Source organism: Teleopsis dalmanni, chromosome 1, assembly GCF_002237135.1.
Source record: "Teleopsis dalmanni isolate 2A chromosome 1, ASM223713v2, whole genome shotgun sequence".
Classification (NCBI taxonomy): Eukaryota; Metazoa; Arthropoda; class Insecta; order Diptera; family Diopsidae; genus Teleopsis; species Teleopsis dalmanni.
In genome coordinates this window covers 2375736-2392580 of record NC_051846.1, presented here as the reverse complement: position 1 = coordinate 2392580, position 16845 = coordinate 2375736, and the positions used below count along the sequence as shown (strand labels likewise).

The following is a 16845-nucleotide window of genomic DNA, read 5'->3' as shown; positions in this document are numbered from 1 at the left end:
AAAAGTTGACATCAGAGACCAACCCAGCAACTCAACTATCTCAGACAAAATCTAAAGAATCACTAAAAAGAAAACTATCTGAGGACTTACTACAAGACTTCAATGAAACCTTTTCCAGCCAAATGCTATTAGGTCAGAAAAATATGCCAATATCAAATAATGAAAATTTTATGGAAAACAAAAATAATGAGGATAATGGTGATGAAGTAAACCCTCAACACAACATAGAAGTTAATCCAATCGATTTGACTAAGAACGTAACTAATATAACTAACTTTAAAAATATTGAAAATGAAAATAAAAAAAGTAATATAGATGAAAATAGTGCTACAATAAATCAACAAAATGAAGAAAAACAGCTACAAAATATAAAGCCATTGAATTCAATTGATAAAGAAAATACAGGGTATGTTAATACAATTAATAATTTATGTGAAAATTGTTAAGTATTTTATATTATTTAGCTCGCAATTGCAAAGAAATGGGTACACCACTGAAAAACGTTGTAGAACACAAAAGTCGAATTCGAAAAAAAAACAAATTTCGAAACAAAGGAAAAATACAGATAAAAAGTTAACAATTACTACAAAACGTTTATATAAAAAGCGTGCTACATTGACAAATCCACCGACCAATTATATTAATCTAACAGAAATAGAATCGTCAGCAGAAAAAGCTGAAACTCAGATAATGAAAAATTTACCTAAACAATATTATAACATGAATTTGTATAAGCCACCCCTATTTACTTTGAATGCTATAAGAAATTCTCAGTTACCAGAAATCTATCCAGCACATTTTGAACATCAGTTACACCCAACGGAAACTACTATTGTACCACAAAATCACAAAATTTATGACAAAAATTGTTCATCAAATGATTTAGTGATTGTACCTCAAGAAAATTATTATCCTCCTACTCCAGATTTTTCCCAAGCTTATGAAATAAATACATCATCGTCTACACTTTCTCTACCAGAGTCACTACATGGCGTTTTCGATAGCAATAATATACGCGAAATTTTGAACGCAGAGAAAATTGTGTACCACTTAAATGAACACCATACGAAAGTATTGGCTATGGTTTTTGATTTAAATGTGGAACATTTAAATGATGTGCTAAATAAAATAGTTAATTTGGATAACAGTATCTTACAAGAAGTTGAAGAGGCATATTCCAATCTCACCGATACAAACGACACCTCAAGTAGTACTGCAAGAACGCGTCCATTCCAAACTGTAAACAATATAGAAAAGCTAGAAAATACTCACGTACGAGATAATAAACGTGCTCTGTTAGATGCTTGGTTTCCAAGTCAAAGACGAACGCAATAATAAAGACATTGAATAAAATAAGATTACATACATATGTGAATTTCATTCTTAATGTATTAGAATTTTCATTTTAGGTTTCTATTAATTGTATAAAATTTCACTTTTATTATCTAGCAAGTTTTTTAAGCTCATTTACTTTCTAGTGGTTACAAAGTAGAAGAGCCATAATGATTAGCTCTGTAGTTAACTGAGATATCTATCATATTTTGTGAAAAAAGAATAGGATAGAATAGATTTGAAAATGTTTATATAGAAGATTTCTTCAGAAATTTTTAAACATGTTAGAAGTTATGTTCTTCGTTTTTGTTTATGATGATATTAATATTTAGCCTATTTTTCATCGTTTTAGTATAAACACAATCACTTTATTTTTAATAATCCGGACACATTTGATCGCCTAACCTTTGTTCCTTGTTTTTTTAGTTTATGGTAATATTAATCTTTAGCCCGTTTTTCAGGCTAAACTTGACTATTAACTTGTGTTAATATAAACACAATAATTTTTTCGGAATATTCTGGCGACATCTGATTGCGACCAGCGGAGCCTAATCGGTCCCGCTGTTCACATTAAGCTTGTTAGACCCTTTTAATATTACATCACTACAATAGCACTTTAGTTTGTGTTTTGTGAAATTCCTTCTGTGTTCGCCACTTCTATTTCTATTTCTTTTGTCGAATTTTCATGCTGTTAACTAGCATTTTGATTTTTGAATTATTTTCTATACATGCATAAAATTTGACTTGCGTATCGACTGTTTGCTTGATTGGAGTGAAGGGGTTTATTTTGTAATCGACGTGATTTCATTTAATTTAGTTTAGTAACTTAATTGAATTGGCTTAATTCCTTTAGTAAGTGCTGTTAAGATTTTTATGTAGTAATTAATAATCTCTATATTAAGAACTCAATTAACCGTTGTTTTTTTAAAAAAAAATATTAAGTAAATAGAATTTTTTTTCCAATTTAAGCGATTATCTACTTCATACATTTATTTTAATTCGTTTTTCTATATTAACGATTTATATTTAACTTCTGTTTTCAATATTTATTTGTATAAATTGAACAGTTCCAAGTCGTAATTAAAGAAAGAAAAAAAATCATTAATATGTATTATTATCATTAACTGAACAAAAATATTACACGCAAAGAATGTTAAGCTTTATAATTGTTATCTGCAGTTGTTTTTTATTATAATTATATATATATATATATTATATTCTTTCCACACCACAACTCAGTCAAAATGATTCTTAGAATCTAGTAAGCATCACTATCATAGTTAATATCTTGTTGCGCCTGCGTTGAATCATCGGAGCGTTCTGATATAGGTTCAAGATCAGCCTCAAGACTTGTTTCGTTCAGATTGGGACAACAACTTGGATGTGACATTGAGTCGAAGGCATCTTTTATGTTGTTTGCTCCTTTTGGATCTAGATCTGTGGCCCAGCTGAAATGCATTAATGCTGAATCGACATTACCTAATGTTTTATGTATTTTGCCGATTAAGTAAAAGACCACAGACTCCTTTGGCACAATCTCTTTAAGCTCTTCAAGTTCACGTAACGCCTCTTGATGTTTACCCAAAGAAAAGTAGATTGAACCACGATGAAAACGTGCAAGTGGATTCTTAGGATCCAATGCAGCAGCTGTATTTAAGGTTTGAAGTGCTAATTCTTTTTTTTGCATAAAATATTGCATTGCACCTATGTGCACTAGGATCACAGAGTTCTGCGGATTGATTTTTAAGGCTTTAATGTAATGTAATTCTGCTAATTCGTATTTTTCCTGTTTTGAATATATGGTACCAATTCCAAACCATGCATTGTAATGCCGCGGATCACGTACTACCGCTGCACGGAAGTAGTCTAATGCTTTATCTAGTTCTTCAGTTAGCACAAGTTCATGCCCCAAAAGTGTGTAACTGTAAACGAATTCAGAATCAACTTGCACTGCACGTTTAAAAAATTTTATTGCTGTTTCGTGCTCCTTGTGCAGAGAGAAGCAATTGCCTGCAACACACCATGTTACTGGTGATAATTTGTCTTGATTAAGTAAATCTTGTGCTAAAGCTGATAAATCCACTTCCTTTTGCAAGTGCCACAGAGACGATGAATAAATCTCCATATAGTCCAATCGATGTGGTTCTGTTTCATGAATTCGTTTAAATATTAGTACCGCCAACTCATATTCCCTCAGCTCGTAATGAGATAATCCAATCAGTGACTGCACCCAACTGGAACACAGATGATGTTTTGGTATCGTAGCCTCCAAATGTTTTATTGCTGTTTTACATTGAAAAAGTGCTAAATGTTTGTAACCTTCGCCCAAGTCACGCATTAACGTCATTAAACCATCGGCAGATTGTTTTTTTAAGGCGAGCACATGGTGCGTCATAGTTTGAGCATTATTAAGACTGTTATTAAGTAAAACTTTGGTATCTTCGGCTGTGCGAATATGTCCTGTTGCTGATGTTATTGTTTCCACTTTCTCTTTATCTTTCCTACAGCTTTTTTCATTTATTTTATCCGAATTCATATTTATCGATTTTTCCTCAATCAATTCGTTGTTGAGTGTTATTTTCGTCATACGTGTTTTTGTTTTACGTGGTGGGGAACGTGGCTGCAAAAATTTATTATTGTTTATATTGGGTGATTTATTGTTCTCTTTCACTGAATACGCGCTACTGCCAAAGAGGCGTGAACTCCTACGTACAGCAGCATTAGAAATGGCAGCACCTAGATTGTATGAAACTTGATAAAATGTTATAATAATTTTAAATTTATAAATAGTTCACCTGTATTCATATTTCCGACATTATTAGGTGTACGTGGTGTTATGTTTCCAGTCTGTGTAAATACGGCAGGCTTATTTGAACCGGAATTCGAAGTATCTTTTCGGTTTATTAAGCCACCAACGTGTACTTTAAGTTTTTTACCCAACAATTTTTGCTCCTGATTAACTTCTGCTAATGTTTGAGGCGAGGGTGAATTGGTTATATTTAAATTGGTTTGAATGTGTCCAGCACCTATATTACCAATAAAAGGTGATTCCAACCCCGTACAAGGACTATTAAGGGGTAGTACACCAAAGCTAGGCGTTGTTGGTGAAAATGTTGATAGATATTTAAATTGTTTTCTAAACGGCGTACCGAATCCACTTTCCACTGTATTTACACCGATGTTGTGATCATTTCCATAGCCCGAAGGTGTATCTTCTAACATAACCATACTATTATTTTGATTCTGCTGTCCATTGGTGTTGCCGCGCAACATGGTTATCGAACTGTTGAGATTGTTATTTGGTGTTGTTAGATTTTGTAACGCTAATATACTATTGTTCTGTATTTGAGATTGTTGTTCATTAGGCGTGGAGAGTATATATGCGGAAGTGTTGTTCATTCCGTTATTTGATAAACCTTCAACAGATACTGTACCGATATTGTAATTATTTGAATTAGTTATATTTATGTTGATGTTAGTTTGATTATTTAAAACTATATTGGCGTCATTGAAATTGTTAGAGTTGCCGAACAAAATCATGGAATTTGTATTTGAATTGCCCTGACAAGTACTAAATATGTCTGTACTTGATATTTGAAATACGGTATTGGCGTCTACATTATCTCCTAAACTACATAAATCCGCAAAAGCTTGCCACATAAATGGATTCAGCTTCAATGCTCTTTTTAGCGCTTCTATCGCAATTTTATTTCTCTCTGTTTTTATACAAATCTGCGCTATCAGTTGAAATACGAAACATGCAACTTCACCATAATCTTTAGCCATTTCATCAAAATTTCTCGAATCCCCAAAACCACAATTTGTTAGTGCACATTCGGCTTCCGCATACTTTTTCAGTTGGTAAGCACATTTCGCCTGCAAATATCTACATTGAGGAGAGCGTCTAGATTTTTCCTTAAGTAACCAGTACGCTTGATGTATGAAGTTTGAACGATAATAACTAGTAGCTAATATAAATATGGTTTCGTCACTTTCAACTATAAACAAAATAAATATTAAACATATTCAGAGAAATAGTATAAGAGATACTACCTTCAGAGCATAATCGTTCCGCAAGAAATACAGCGTCCTTGTGGTCATAGTGATTTAGACAATGCCATATGGCAGACTATGTATTGAATAGCAAAAATTCGTAAATTATATAAAAAAACATATATTTAATGGGTATTCTTCTTACCTGCACTGGCTCTTGTATGATCATAATATATATTTTATTATTTAATGTTTTTTTTATTATATGTATATATAAATTATGGATTGACTTTAGTGTATTTTGGCTGTCCTAATTTTTATTTCATACAGTAATTTTAATGCGAATTTAAATAAATAGCACATAACAAACAAAATGTGCTTATATCCTTAAAAACAAAACTGAATACAGTAATTTGTCATCACGTCTTAACCAAACTAACCTTAGGGCTTCAAAATATATGTTTTTCTTACTTTTTTTTTTTGCTTTTGAAGTGGCAACTCGGTGTCAATATCTTAGGTGAAAATTTTCACTTTGCTCACCCAAATTTGTTTTATAATCACACTTCGTGGAAATTAACAAACTTATGCAGATATTTAACTAAGATTTTTTAACACATTTTGATTCGATTGAAAATATATTTATTTAATCGAAATATGTGTTTTATTATAAAAATTGGTAGTTGTAAAATACTCCGTTTGTCGAAGCACAACTACATACAACGATAAATGCCAAACATTGTATAATATGGTTATCTCTTTCACACAGCGTATAGCTCAACATCATTGCCAGCTGCGTAAACTACATAATATGTAATCAAATATAAATGAGCTATTCAAAGCTCCATCATAATACCCCCAATTTTTTCTTTCAGAATTGTAAAAAAACAGCAATTTGTCTGGTTGAAAGAAATTGGCGTCACTTTTAAAATATGTTAAATGCTTTTTATAACATATGTTTTTTGTTGTGTTGTGTACAATACAAAAATTGTAAATACTAAAAATTAATTATTTTAAATAAAAAAAAAACAAAATGAATATTTCCTAGAGATTTTTTACACTGCATTTATGTAAATATTTATTTATTGCACTTACCATTTTGGTTAAAAGTTTTCAAATTTATTTATTTATTAAACATCTTATAAAATTTTCACAATGGTAATACCTAATTTATCTAATTTTTATCTAATAAAAATTTAACTAAATTTAAGTAAATTTTAACTCTACTCGAAATTCTGGTAAATACCAACATTCGCTGTCATACCGACATAATTTACTATTTCCCTCAATTTACCATCAATTTAATCGGTCTAGAAGAGCAATGTTTAGCATTTTTAATTATATATTCAAATTAATTAATTTATTTATTTCTGTATTTGATTTGATTTGTAAATGAAATGGTCATATGATTTTAACGGATTATTGGAATTTTATAACGTATTTTTAGTTAACATTCTCTATAGACCGATTTTTGAATTTGGCTGCACTAAAACTTAACACGTAAAAATTTTTCCGAGTGAAATCAAATTCTGAAGATTTACAGAGTATTGTTATTGTTTCACATGTTTTCCTTCATAAGTTGCGAGTATTTTTTTGGTATTTTGAAAGAAAAAATAACGGTAAGTATTAACTGTTTTCAGCCGCTTCGGAGTGCGGTAAAAAATGAGTCCCTATCTGATATATCTGTTAAATCTGTTAAAATAATATACTCGTATTTTTTAGACTCTACAAACTAAATTTAAAATTAATTTAAATATTTATTAAATATCAAAATGAATAAAAGTAATGGTTAACTACATTAGACCTTTCTTTTGCAAGCATATTACTAAAGAACAACTGGTTATTTTAAAAATAGGTGTTTTCGGTGGCTCGTAAGTGTAGTATACTGGCTGAAATGTATGCAAATTAACAACACAATTTTTTTCAATCTAGGCCAGTAGTTGTTTATTGGCTAGTACCAACGCAATAAGTAAATTCCAACGAATATTGCAATTATTTGTCAAAAATCAAATGTAAACAAAAATTCAAATAAAATCATACATTTGAAAATTGGGTAAAAAGAAAAAATTTCAGTGTTTTACTTTGAAATTTCCAACATTCTTATCATTCCTTTTAATTGTGTAATTATAATTTTAAATTTATATTAATTATTTATTTTTATACAAAATGTAATTTGCTTGCACATGTGCACATATGGAAGATTTGCTATTTGCCAAAACAAAACACTGGACAGATTGTAGTGATGCCAATGTCTCGCTTTAGCGAATATATGCCAACATGTATTTTTTGCCACATTTGCGAGCCACCGAAAAGGACTATATTTAAATTAATTATTTTAGTTACAAAGTTCAATTAGTTTTTTTAATTAGCTTGCAATGGACAACAACAAAATACACGCACAAAGTTTCTTGCAATTGCTTAAAATCTTGTTATATCACTTGCAGTGAAATAAAAAAGGAAAACAACAGATATTACTGTTGTTCACGTGATATGCTGCAAAAACAGCTGTTTCATTTTGATGTTGCAAATTTGCAACAGAAGTTTTCCTTACTGTTGCAATTTTAGTATAGCCTTCTTACATTTCATGCGCCCTGCAATGACAGAGTGAATACTCCTAATGTACTTTAAAATTTTTAGTTCACAACTGTTATTAAAATTCACACAATTTTAAAGACTCGTCGTATATATGTGCAGTGTATATAAAAATTAGTTTTTATTTATATACACAATTTCTATGAATTCATATTGCAAAATAACTAAAGTAATCACACTTTAAATTCACGACTAGAAGAAACGTTTAAATATGTACTATATATTATATATATATGTGTAGTGTACCTATAAATTAGATTTTATTTATTTATATAATTTCTGTGGATTCATATTGCAAAAGTAACTAAAGTAACCATATTTTAAATTTACGACTAAAAATAACGTTTAAATATTTTCTATTTTAGCAAATGCAACTCTGGATTTGCTTAGCAACGGCTCAGCTGTTGCTCTGCCTAGTAATTGAACGTAAACAAACAGCTGTTTTATATATTATAGTAAATGATAATGTATTAATCTTTTGGTTCATTCCCAAAATTAAAAGTGCTGATAATAGATAATTAAAATATGAAATTAAATATGAATATATAAATATTGTAAAAAATGCTGCTTAAATTTCTTTTCTTTGGAGTGATTGTCTTTGTGCTGATTTATTGGTAAATATAATATTTGCTTTGAATGAATTTTCTCAATTAATGATGACGACACATTCTCACATATTCCATATACATAAATTTGCTTGTATATGTCCATTTTTAGGATTTTACCCACATGTATCAGTTGGTATCTTGTGAAGAAATTCAAAGTTAAAGTGAAGATAGGTCGCGTTTGTGTACTAAATTTTGCTTTAAGAAATGTTAACGTCAGCAAAAGTGGCTTCTCAGTGGTATGTTTTTTTTTTAAATTTCTATTGATATGTTATCTATTCAACATATGCTAATTCATCTTCTAATACTTCTGTTGTTTTCAGCAAATTGAGGAAATATATTTACGAAGTAGTATTTTTAATAGTGATAGTAGTAAATTTATAGCAATTTACGTTAAAGATATACGAATCAACAAGGACATCCAAAATGGAAGTAATGTGAACTCAGATTATGAAAACGATTATAATGCACAGGCACAAAGTAAAAAGCGTAAGCATAATGTGCCCGATTTTAGATATGCCACAGTACCACCGAGAGTGCTTGGCTTTGCACAGGTAAATAAAAACTATAAAAACAGTTATTTTTTTTAATTAACAGTCTCTGTAAATAAATAAAATATTTTTTTTTGTTATAGTTTATGGCTGTGCATATGAATAATATATCTGTAGTCTTAATGAACAATGACTTTGATCCTGGTTGGTTTATACATGCAACTGCTAAGGACCTACATTTAGATGGCAGTATTGTACACAACTCAAAAACATTGTTAGTCAATGCTGCACTCAATGAAGCACAGGTAGGTTTAATAAATTTATTTAAAGTTTGTTCATTGATTATTGATTTTTATGTGCATAGGCAAAAATGTTACGCCATTGTCCGACACGTCGTCAGAGCCTGGAAAACTTAAATAAAATACGCCCTTGCTTAGGTGAAATAAGTTTTGATATTGCGCTCGACGTTACAATATGTGCACAAAAACCTTTGGCAGTAAATGTAAGTATTATATGATTTTAGATATTAGAACTACTTTTTTTTTCATTGTATTTTAATTAATTTAATTTAAACAATTTCAGAATTTATCGCTAGTAGTTAATAATGCTAAGTCAATAATACATGGCGGTCTTTATGACTTTTTGCGTGAGGCTAAAAAGCGTACTAACACTTCTACTAATAATGAAACCAAAAAAAGGCAATTAATTTTTTCAGAAGAAATTCCTAACAATCAAAATAATGATTCCTATTTGAAAATCGCACCAATTATACCAAAAAATTTTAATTTTATGGTGCAAGCAGCAACATTCTCTACCATGAAAGAGAATTCACAAAATGATTTTAGTGCTAAAATGCAATTATTTAGTGTGAGTATTAGTATCTTTTTAATTTGACTATAATTTTAATTAAAATCGAAATAATGTTGTTACAGATAAGTGGCAAATTCAATGCAAAATCTCCCTATGAAGATGCTTTTCTACCCACTCTGGTTACTAAGGTGCTACTACAACATTTGGACATTGACACAAAATATGAAAAACTCTTGTTTATTGAAACGTTTTCAATCGATTCATTAGTAAGTTATTTATTATAATTAATTCAATTTAGTTTTGTTTTAAAAATAATTAAAGAGTAATTAAGCTGACCCCGAAAATAAAATATAAATAAAATATATTTTTATTAATGAACTGGCTTTATAAACCATATATGTATAATATATATTCAATATGGTTTACCATATATCTATTTTGAATAATGTTACATATCCTTTAATACTGATTTGAAACTATTTATTTTAACTATACAAAAATATGAAATGAATGGGTCTAGCTCTCATTAGACCCTCATTAATGACTCTCACTACTGACTAATACATCGAGGATATCTAACTGCCGGTCACTACTTCCATTGAAGTTCCGCCGTGCGCAATGAAAACAAACTGAATAAGTAACTTTTTAGCTTTCAAAAGCGGATGGGTTTTCTTTCTGGACCATGAAATATCTCTCCCCACAACCATTAGAACTTTGATACTCACAATGAAAACCAACCATGTAGGTTTTTTAGGGAACGTTGGAATGGTATGAACTACGATCACAATTAGAATACTAGTGATAGTGTTGGATCTTCTTCCATTAATGATTTTTTTAAGATTATTTATTATCGGTATTAAGTATTATTTGAAATATATTATAATTATATTATATTATAATTATATTATATTATAATTATATGATATATATTAGAGGGTTTTTATTAGAGGTATTAGAGTGTTTTCGAATATATATTATATATTATTATTATATATTATATAAATATATTATATAAATATATTATATTATACATCATAATTTTTATATATATTATAATTTGCAGCTAGACAACGATATCTCTAATCTATTCAATAACCTTGAAACATTCTAAATTATCCATTCAACTTATAACATTTGTTATAAACTAATTTATTGTAATTTCAGCTGGACAATGATATTCTTAATCTCTTTATTAAACTTAAAACATTCCAAATAATATATAACCACACTGAAATATATGATTGGGTGCACGATAATTTACTCTCGACGGATCACAACAATCCTAAGTTCTTGCTGTTAAGTCAAAAACAAAAATCTCTACCTGAGCAACATAGCCAAGATAATTTTAATATTGGACGCACAAATGATGGTCGACATTTAACCACTAAAGCAGATTATCGCCAACAGAGTTATTTTGAATCTATAATGCAGCGAATTGTAGTCAAAGGTAAAAATGATAAATAAATGAATAAATAAAATGTATAATTATTCTTATTAAAATTTTATATATCTTACAGGGTGTGTTGAACTATTTAATGTATCTATGCTTACAAAACTTGATGATGAAAATGCTGGCATGAGTGTTAGTCATGTTCGTTTGGTGCTCGAACAATATGATGATAAACGAAGTTCAGTTTATAAAAAGAAATTTTTAAATATGTTACTCGGCCAACGTCACTGGAGTACTGAATTAATGATAGAGTCGCTATGGTGGTCTTTGGGTTACTCTATAAATGATACCAACAATTTGAAAAAATCCCATTCCTTGGGCTCACCTTTTTTTCTTGGTGTCTGCCTCATTAAATTAAATTCATATGCAAATGTGACGAAGCTTGAGCTTTCTATACATACACTTCGTACAGAGTATAGCGTTAATTTAGCGCAATTCCTAATAAAAAGTATGCAATGCGTTCAACAATATCGTGCAATATTAAGCTGCGATCAAACTAAAGCGTTACCCATTCAGTCAGCGTCAACATCATATGGTACAGCTTTACTAGTATCTGTAAAAGTGAAAGATATAACAGCGTATTTTATAAATCATCACCAAGCGTGTTTGTTGCTTAGCTTTAAAGAATTCACACTTACACGTACCCAACAAATTACTCATCTTAAGTTAGAGGAATTTCAAATGGCCATTATGCGTTCCATGACATCATCATCTTTATGTCTAAATGATTTTACAGATATTTTTGCTAATTGTAAAATAATACGCATCGAGTTTGAGAATCATGAAAGTAGGAGCTCTAAACTAATGGTTTATATTCCGGGCAATACACAAGTCTTGTGGAATTCAAATTTTCACATGCACGCTCTAACATTGGCAAGAGATATGCAGAATTTGGCTACACAGCTTGGTATACCCAAGAGCGAAGATGCTACCAGTAAGAACAAAACAAAGAAGAGTATAATCATTGAAGTATCGGCTGAGCGTAGCTCTATATTTGAGCTTAAACTATCAGATCGTCATAGTATGCAATTGTTTTTCGAGAATTTATTCTTTAGGCATAAGGATGACAATTTCATCTCGGCTGAGAATATTTTTATCAAAATTGATGATCAGCACATATTTACTCTAAAAGACGTAGATGTTCATTCGTTGCCAAAGCTGGATATGTTAACACTTGCACGTGTCAATTGTGAAGGGTTTTTGTTACCATGCAATAAGGTATGGGTGACTACAATCGGAGTGTTTAAGGTAAAAATAAATGGATTTAAAAAATTCGTATATTTAATATTGTATTATATTAAATTAGGCAATATTTCCCTATGACCATGACTTTTATGATGCCATCAACAACCAATTCGTTTCTCACTTTAAGTGGCTAAAAATGGTACACAATTATAAGAAGAAACCATTCACAGCGAGTTCACCATTGCCAAGTGACTTAGTAATACAGGTATGAAAAAACAACTTATATATAATGCTCTAAAACTCTCTTAGGCGGATACTTATAGTAAGGAAAGGTTCTTCTTTCACGTAGGATCTGTGTCGAGAAAAAATACAGCTCTTTGAAATGATGCGAAGAGAAATTTGTATTGTTATTAAATTTGTAATAGATGTTCGTTAGGAGAGTTTTGGAGAGAGTTTTAACTGTATATTAAATAACTAATTTTAATTAATGCTATTTTAGATTAAAGAATTCTTACTTGAAATTAGCGATGATCCATTTGAAGTGAAATTACGTGATAATTACGTTTTGTTGTTAGATGAGTATTTGGAGAGTTTGAAACGTAGAGCTCTTTTCGATAAAAAAATTGCCGAGCGTTGCTCAGAAAGACTTTTGGTACCTGCTGGTACTATTGAGAGTCTTCTCGCAAATTTAGTCAAAAAGAATTCAGAGATTTATATACAACGGTCTAAAAAAATCAATGAGAAAGGACCTGTGCGAACGCGTCTTCTAGCTTGGATAATGACTGATGTGGAGATTATGGCAATGGCTGATCCCTCAATACATGGTACAGAAAATGTAACGCGTATTATGCGTGATATAGACTCTGAAAGTCCATGGCCGGAGGAGGGCTTAGAATTCACAACACTGTGGTGCAGAAGTATCAACGTTAGTTGCTCTGAATGGAAATTCATGTTAAGGTAATTATCAATAAACTACTTATTAATTAAGGTATTCGTATTAAAATAAAAATTATAATACTCAGTATAAAAAAATGTTAAATATACTTTCTTTGAATTCTATAGAGATTTTCCGCAGCCTATGTTCTATGTAAAAGCAATGCGTCTTTATGGCAATTTGTGTGGTGCTGAACAGGTTGCATACAAACGAGCTAAACGTGATGTTTTAATAGAAGTTGGTCATCCTTTTGAAACCGATGTTGTGCAGCGCAGCATGACGTCATTAAAGTTTTACCATGACTTTGATTGCGAGTTGGAGTGTTGTAGTTATGCTTTTGGCCCTTGCTGGGAGCCTGTGATGGCGCAATGTAATCTTAGTTTTGAAAAAATTTCTGCACCGTCTAAAGATCCAAGTCCAGCACTACCGTTTTGGGATAAAATGCGTTTACTGTTTCATGGTCGCTTGACGATGATTGTGAAGCAATTTACAGTATTACTGCATGCTTCACTTGATCCCTACAATACAACTGAAGAAATGGAACTAACGTGGAACAATGCTGGTATTGTTTGGACAAATGCAAAAATTATGTTTAAAGGCGAGCTTAATGTGAGTAATATTTATATTTGAATTTATAAGTTAAGTTCTATATTAGTTGTTTTATTTTATTACAGGTAACTGTGCGCACAGCTTCACGCTATGATGATTGCCGTTTATTACATTTTCCTAATTTAAAACTTACATTTAAATTGAATTGGGTTTGTTTGGCTAATCCCAACGATCATCATGCAGTTATGCCATGTGCACCTGACAAGTTGCCTGAATATTCTAGCAATCAAGAACATGATTCTTTTCGCGCATTCCGCTCTCTCAATTTGAATATTTGGATATCATTTGAGACCAAACCAATTCCAGGTGATGAAGTTGAACTCGATATACCTAGTTTATTATTATATGGAAGTACTTTACGTTGGTTTGAGAGTCTGAAACTTATCTTATCGGGTGTTACTCGACCGACTAGGCGTGGTCCTGTTTTTAATAATGTGCGTCCACGCAAAAAGCAACTAAGTCGGCATTATAAAAAAGCCAATTTGCAAATGAGTTTACATCGCTTTCAAGTTTTGTACTGGATGTCACATGCTTTGCATAAGGGATTTCAGTTAAATGGTGGACGAGTTTCGTTTAGTTCAGAATATAGTCTATCACTTTCTCCCATTGAGGATGGATTAATTCATAGAGATCGTGCAGATTGGTCTACTGTGTATATGAATTGTGAACTAAATGATGCAGAAATATGGTTAAAGAGCATACTAACGGAGAAACTAGACAGTAGTTCTGAAAATCTTGCTGCAGATGCATTCAAAATTGTACGTTTTTACTTCTTAAGCGTAGCTAAAGTATCTTACGGACGTGAAGCTGCTTTGTATACAACAACTAACGAAGAGGAAGCGAAAACAAAAACTTCAACGCCTACACATAAATTAGTGGTTTACGATTTGAAAGGTGCTTGGACAAAAAATAATCGAGACGTTGCTTTTGCACTTTTTGATTCTTTTATGAAGTCACAAAAACTAAAGAATAATCTTTCGACCGAAGCGGTGAAGAGCTATCGAAAAGAAGGAGCATCGTCTTTCATAAAAAATAAACGTAGCGATAGCACAATAACTTTAGCTAATAACACAGCCGAAGGAATACCCAGTAAGTTTTATTCGAATTCTAAACTAAATTCTTGATATAAATTATTATTTTCAATAGAGAGGTTTTTACCGAACAGTAGTGAAATTGCAACAACAAAAATTTTTTTATTTTTAATTCTATATATGTTTGTACTTTAATCTCTGTGGTTTTCTTGTAGTGGCTGCTGGTAATGCAACTTTGAAGAAACCTCAACCCGCTAGTCATGCAACTGCAATGTTGCAGCAATTGATTGCAGAGGCAGATCATAAATTTAATGTTTACAGTGATGATCAAAATACGCAATCACGCGAATTGCAATTACAGGGCTTACAGGCTTGTTGTGCACTCGACGTCATACACGAAAACTGGTCAATATCACTGGTGAATTCTCAAGTACTCTTAAAAGGCTGTGAAACCTCAGGTTATGTTATAATTAGTGCTGCGAAAGCAGAAATTTTGCAACGTGTGCATCGACCTGTATGGCGTGATAGATCTTTGATATCAAAGACAACTTGGAAGGGTCTCTTGGAATGCATGCAGTACTACGCCACTGTTAGCGCTGGCGAAAACGATTCATTATTAGAAAAAGAGATTATGTGGTTGACTGTAGATAATATACAAGTAATATTTAACATTATAATTTTTTTTCTTGTACTTTTGTAACAATAACTTTTTATCATTAGGATAAAGATGATACTGTTATACATGATTTGCCGGATATACCGCACTTGGTGGGTAGTGGACGAAGTGTGGGTGGTGTTGTCTCAGAAACTGTGGGTGCTGCGTCAATTGAACATCCTGGTGAAACGCAACCAGTGCAATTGCAACGTATTGTATCACGTTGTAAATGTGAATTTTTTTATGTTAGCTATGGTGACACTATTGATCCTAATTCCATAACTGAAGTGCCACCACCGCCATCTGAAGAAACGCTTTCACCTTGGGAGAAACAGGATGATCCTGTAGATGCCTTTACGCTTATGCATCATGATTTAGATGTGTGTACGAACTCACTTCAGTATGCTATGATATTGGATATTGTTAACAATTTATTACTTTATGTGGAACCACAACGCAAGCAAGCGCTGGAAAAACTCGCAAGAATGCGCTTTCAATTACAACTGCATTCAAGTGAAGATCAAAAACGCCCCATACAACAAAAACAAACACTTATACGTAGTTTGTTAATGAAAATACGTTCACTGGAGAAAGATATACATTTGATCAGTAAAGAACGCGCTGAAGAGGGCGATACACTGGAGTTAAAGCTTGAATTTGAAAGGGTGCAAAAACAAATACGAGAAAGTAAAGAGGAGTTGAATACATTAAGTGAAGAAATAGACATGATGTTACTCTGTTACAAAGAGACCCAACTATCTCAACTTAGTAAAATATCAAATGTATGTATTTGTGTATATAAAATATTTTTTTTTTAAAAAATTTTATTTATTGTATATAATAATTGTTTCTTAATTTACAGGTACGTGCTGATAAATCTCTAACAATTGTACGTGCAAATGAAATTTGTTTTAAGCGCGCTCAATGGCGTCTAACTGAAACTGATGGACAGATCGGTATTGCCGATCTGGTGCTTAGTGGTTTCTTGTATACCAAAAAATCGAAAAGCGATGACTCAGTGGAACATTTACTAGAATTAGGAAATATACGCATGAGTAATTTAATACCACGTGAAATATATCGTGAAGTCATAATGCCAACAGAAATACAAAAGGATATGCCAGTGGATACGCATAAACGTGTGTTGCGCATATTTTGTCG

General features: G+C 31.4%; 3 protein-coding genes across 3 annotated transcripts; 2 read left to right on the top strand and 1 right to left on the bottom strand.

Moving 5' to 3' along the window:
- Window positions 1-16: 16 nt before the first annotated feature.
- LOC119667835 (myb-like protein I) lies at window positions 17-1354 on the top strand. The gene is made up of 2 exons (XM_038077207.1): window positions 17-406; window positions 465-1354. The coding sequence occupies exons 1-2, from the start codon at window positions 123-125 to the stop codon at window positions 1333-1335; spliced, it is 1155 nt and encodes a 384-aa protein (XP_037933135.1). The 5' UTR covers window positions 17-122; the 3' UTR covers window positions 1336-1354.
- Window positions 1355-2439: 1085 nt separating this feature from the next.
- LOC119667670 (cell division cycle protein 27 homolog) lies at window positions 2440-6118 on the bottom strand. The gene is made up of 4 exons (XM_038077009.1): window positions 5531-6118; window positions 5386-5461; window positions 4128-5330; window positions 2440-4068 (listed from the first exon to the last, which is right to left on the bottom strand). Exons 1-4 carry the CDS (start codon window positions 5552-5554, stop codon window positions 2591-2593), a joined length of 2781 nt encoding a protein of 926 aa, XP_037932937.1. The 5' UTR covers window positions 5555-6118; the 3' UTR covers window positions 2440-2590.
- A 2270-nt stretch (window positions 6119-8388) lies between these two features.
- LOC119667496 (protein KIAA0100-like) lies at window positions 8389-16823 on the top strand (the record flags this gene model as incomplete). Its single annotated transcript, XM_038076816.1, is given in 16 exon segments — window positions 8389-8528; window positions 8632-8758; window positions 8843-9073; window positions 9154-9315; window positions 9375-9512; window positions 9593-9877; window positions 9943-10086; window positions 10985-11267; window positions 11338-12518; window positions 12577-12720; window positions 12955-13412; window positions 13518-13998; window positions 14064-15087; window positions 15245-15687; window positions 15750-16466; window positions 16547-16823. Coding segments are annotated over 16 exon segments (6148 nt in total), but the record flags the coding sequence as incomplete, so codon positions are not given.
- Between the last annotated feature and the right edge of the window lie 22 nt (window positions 16824-16845).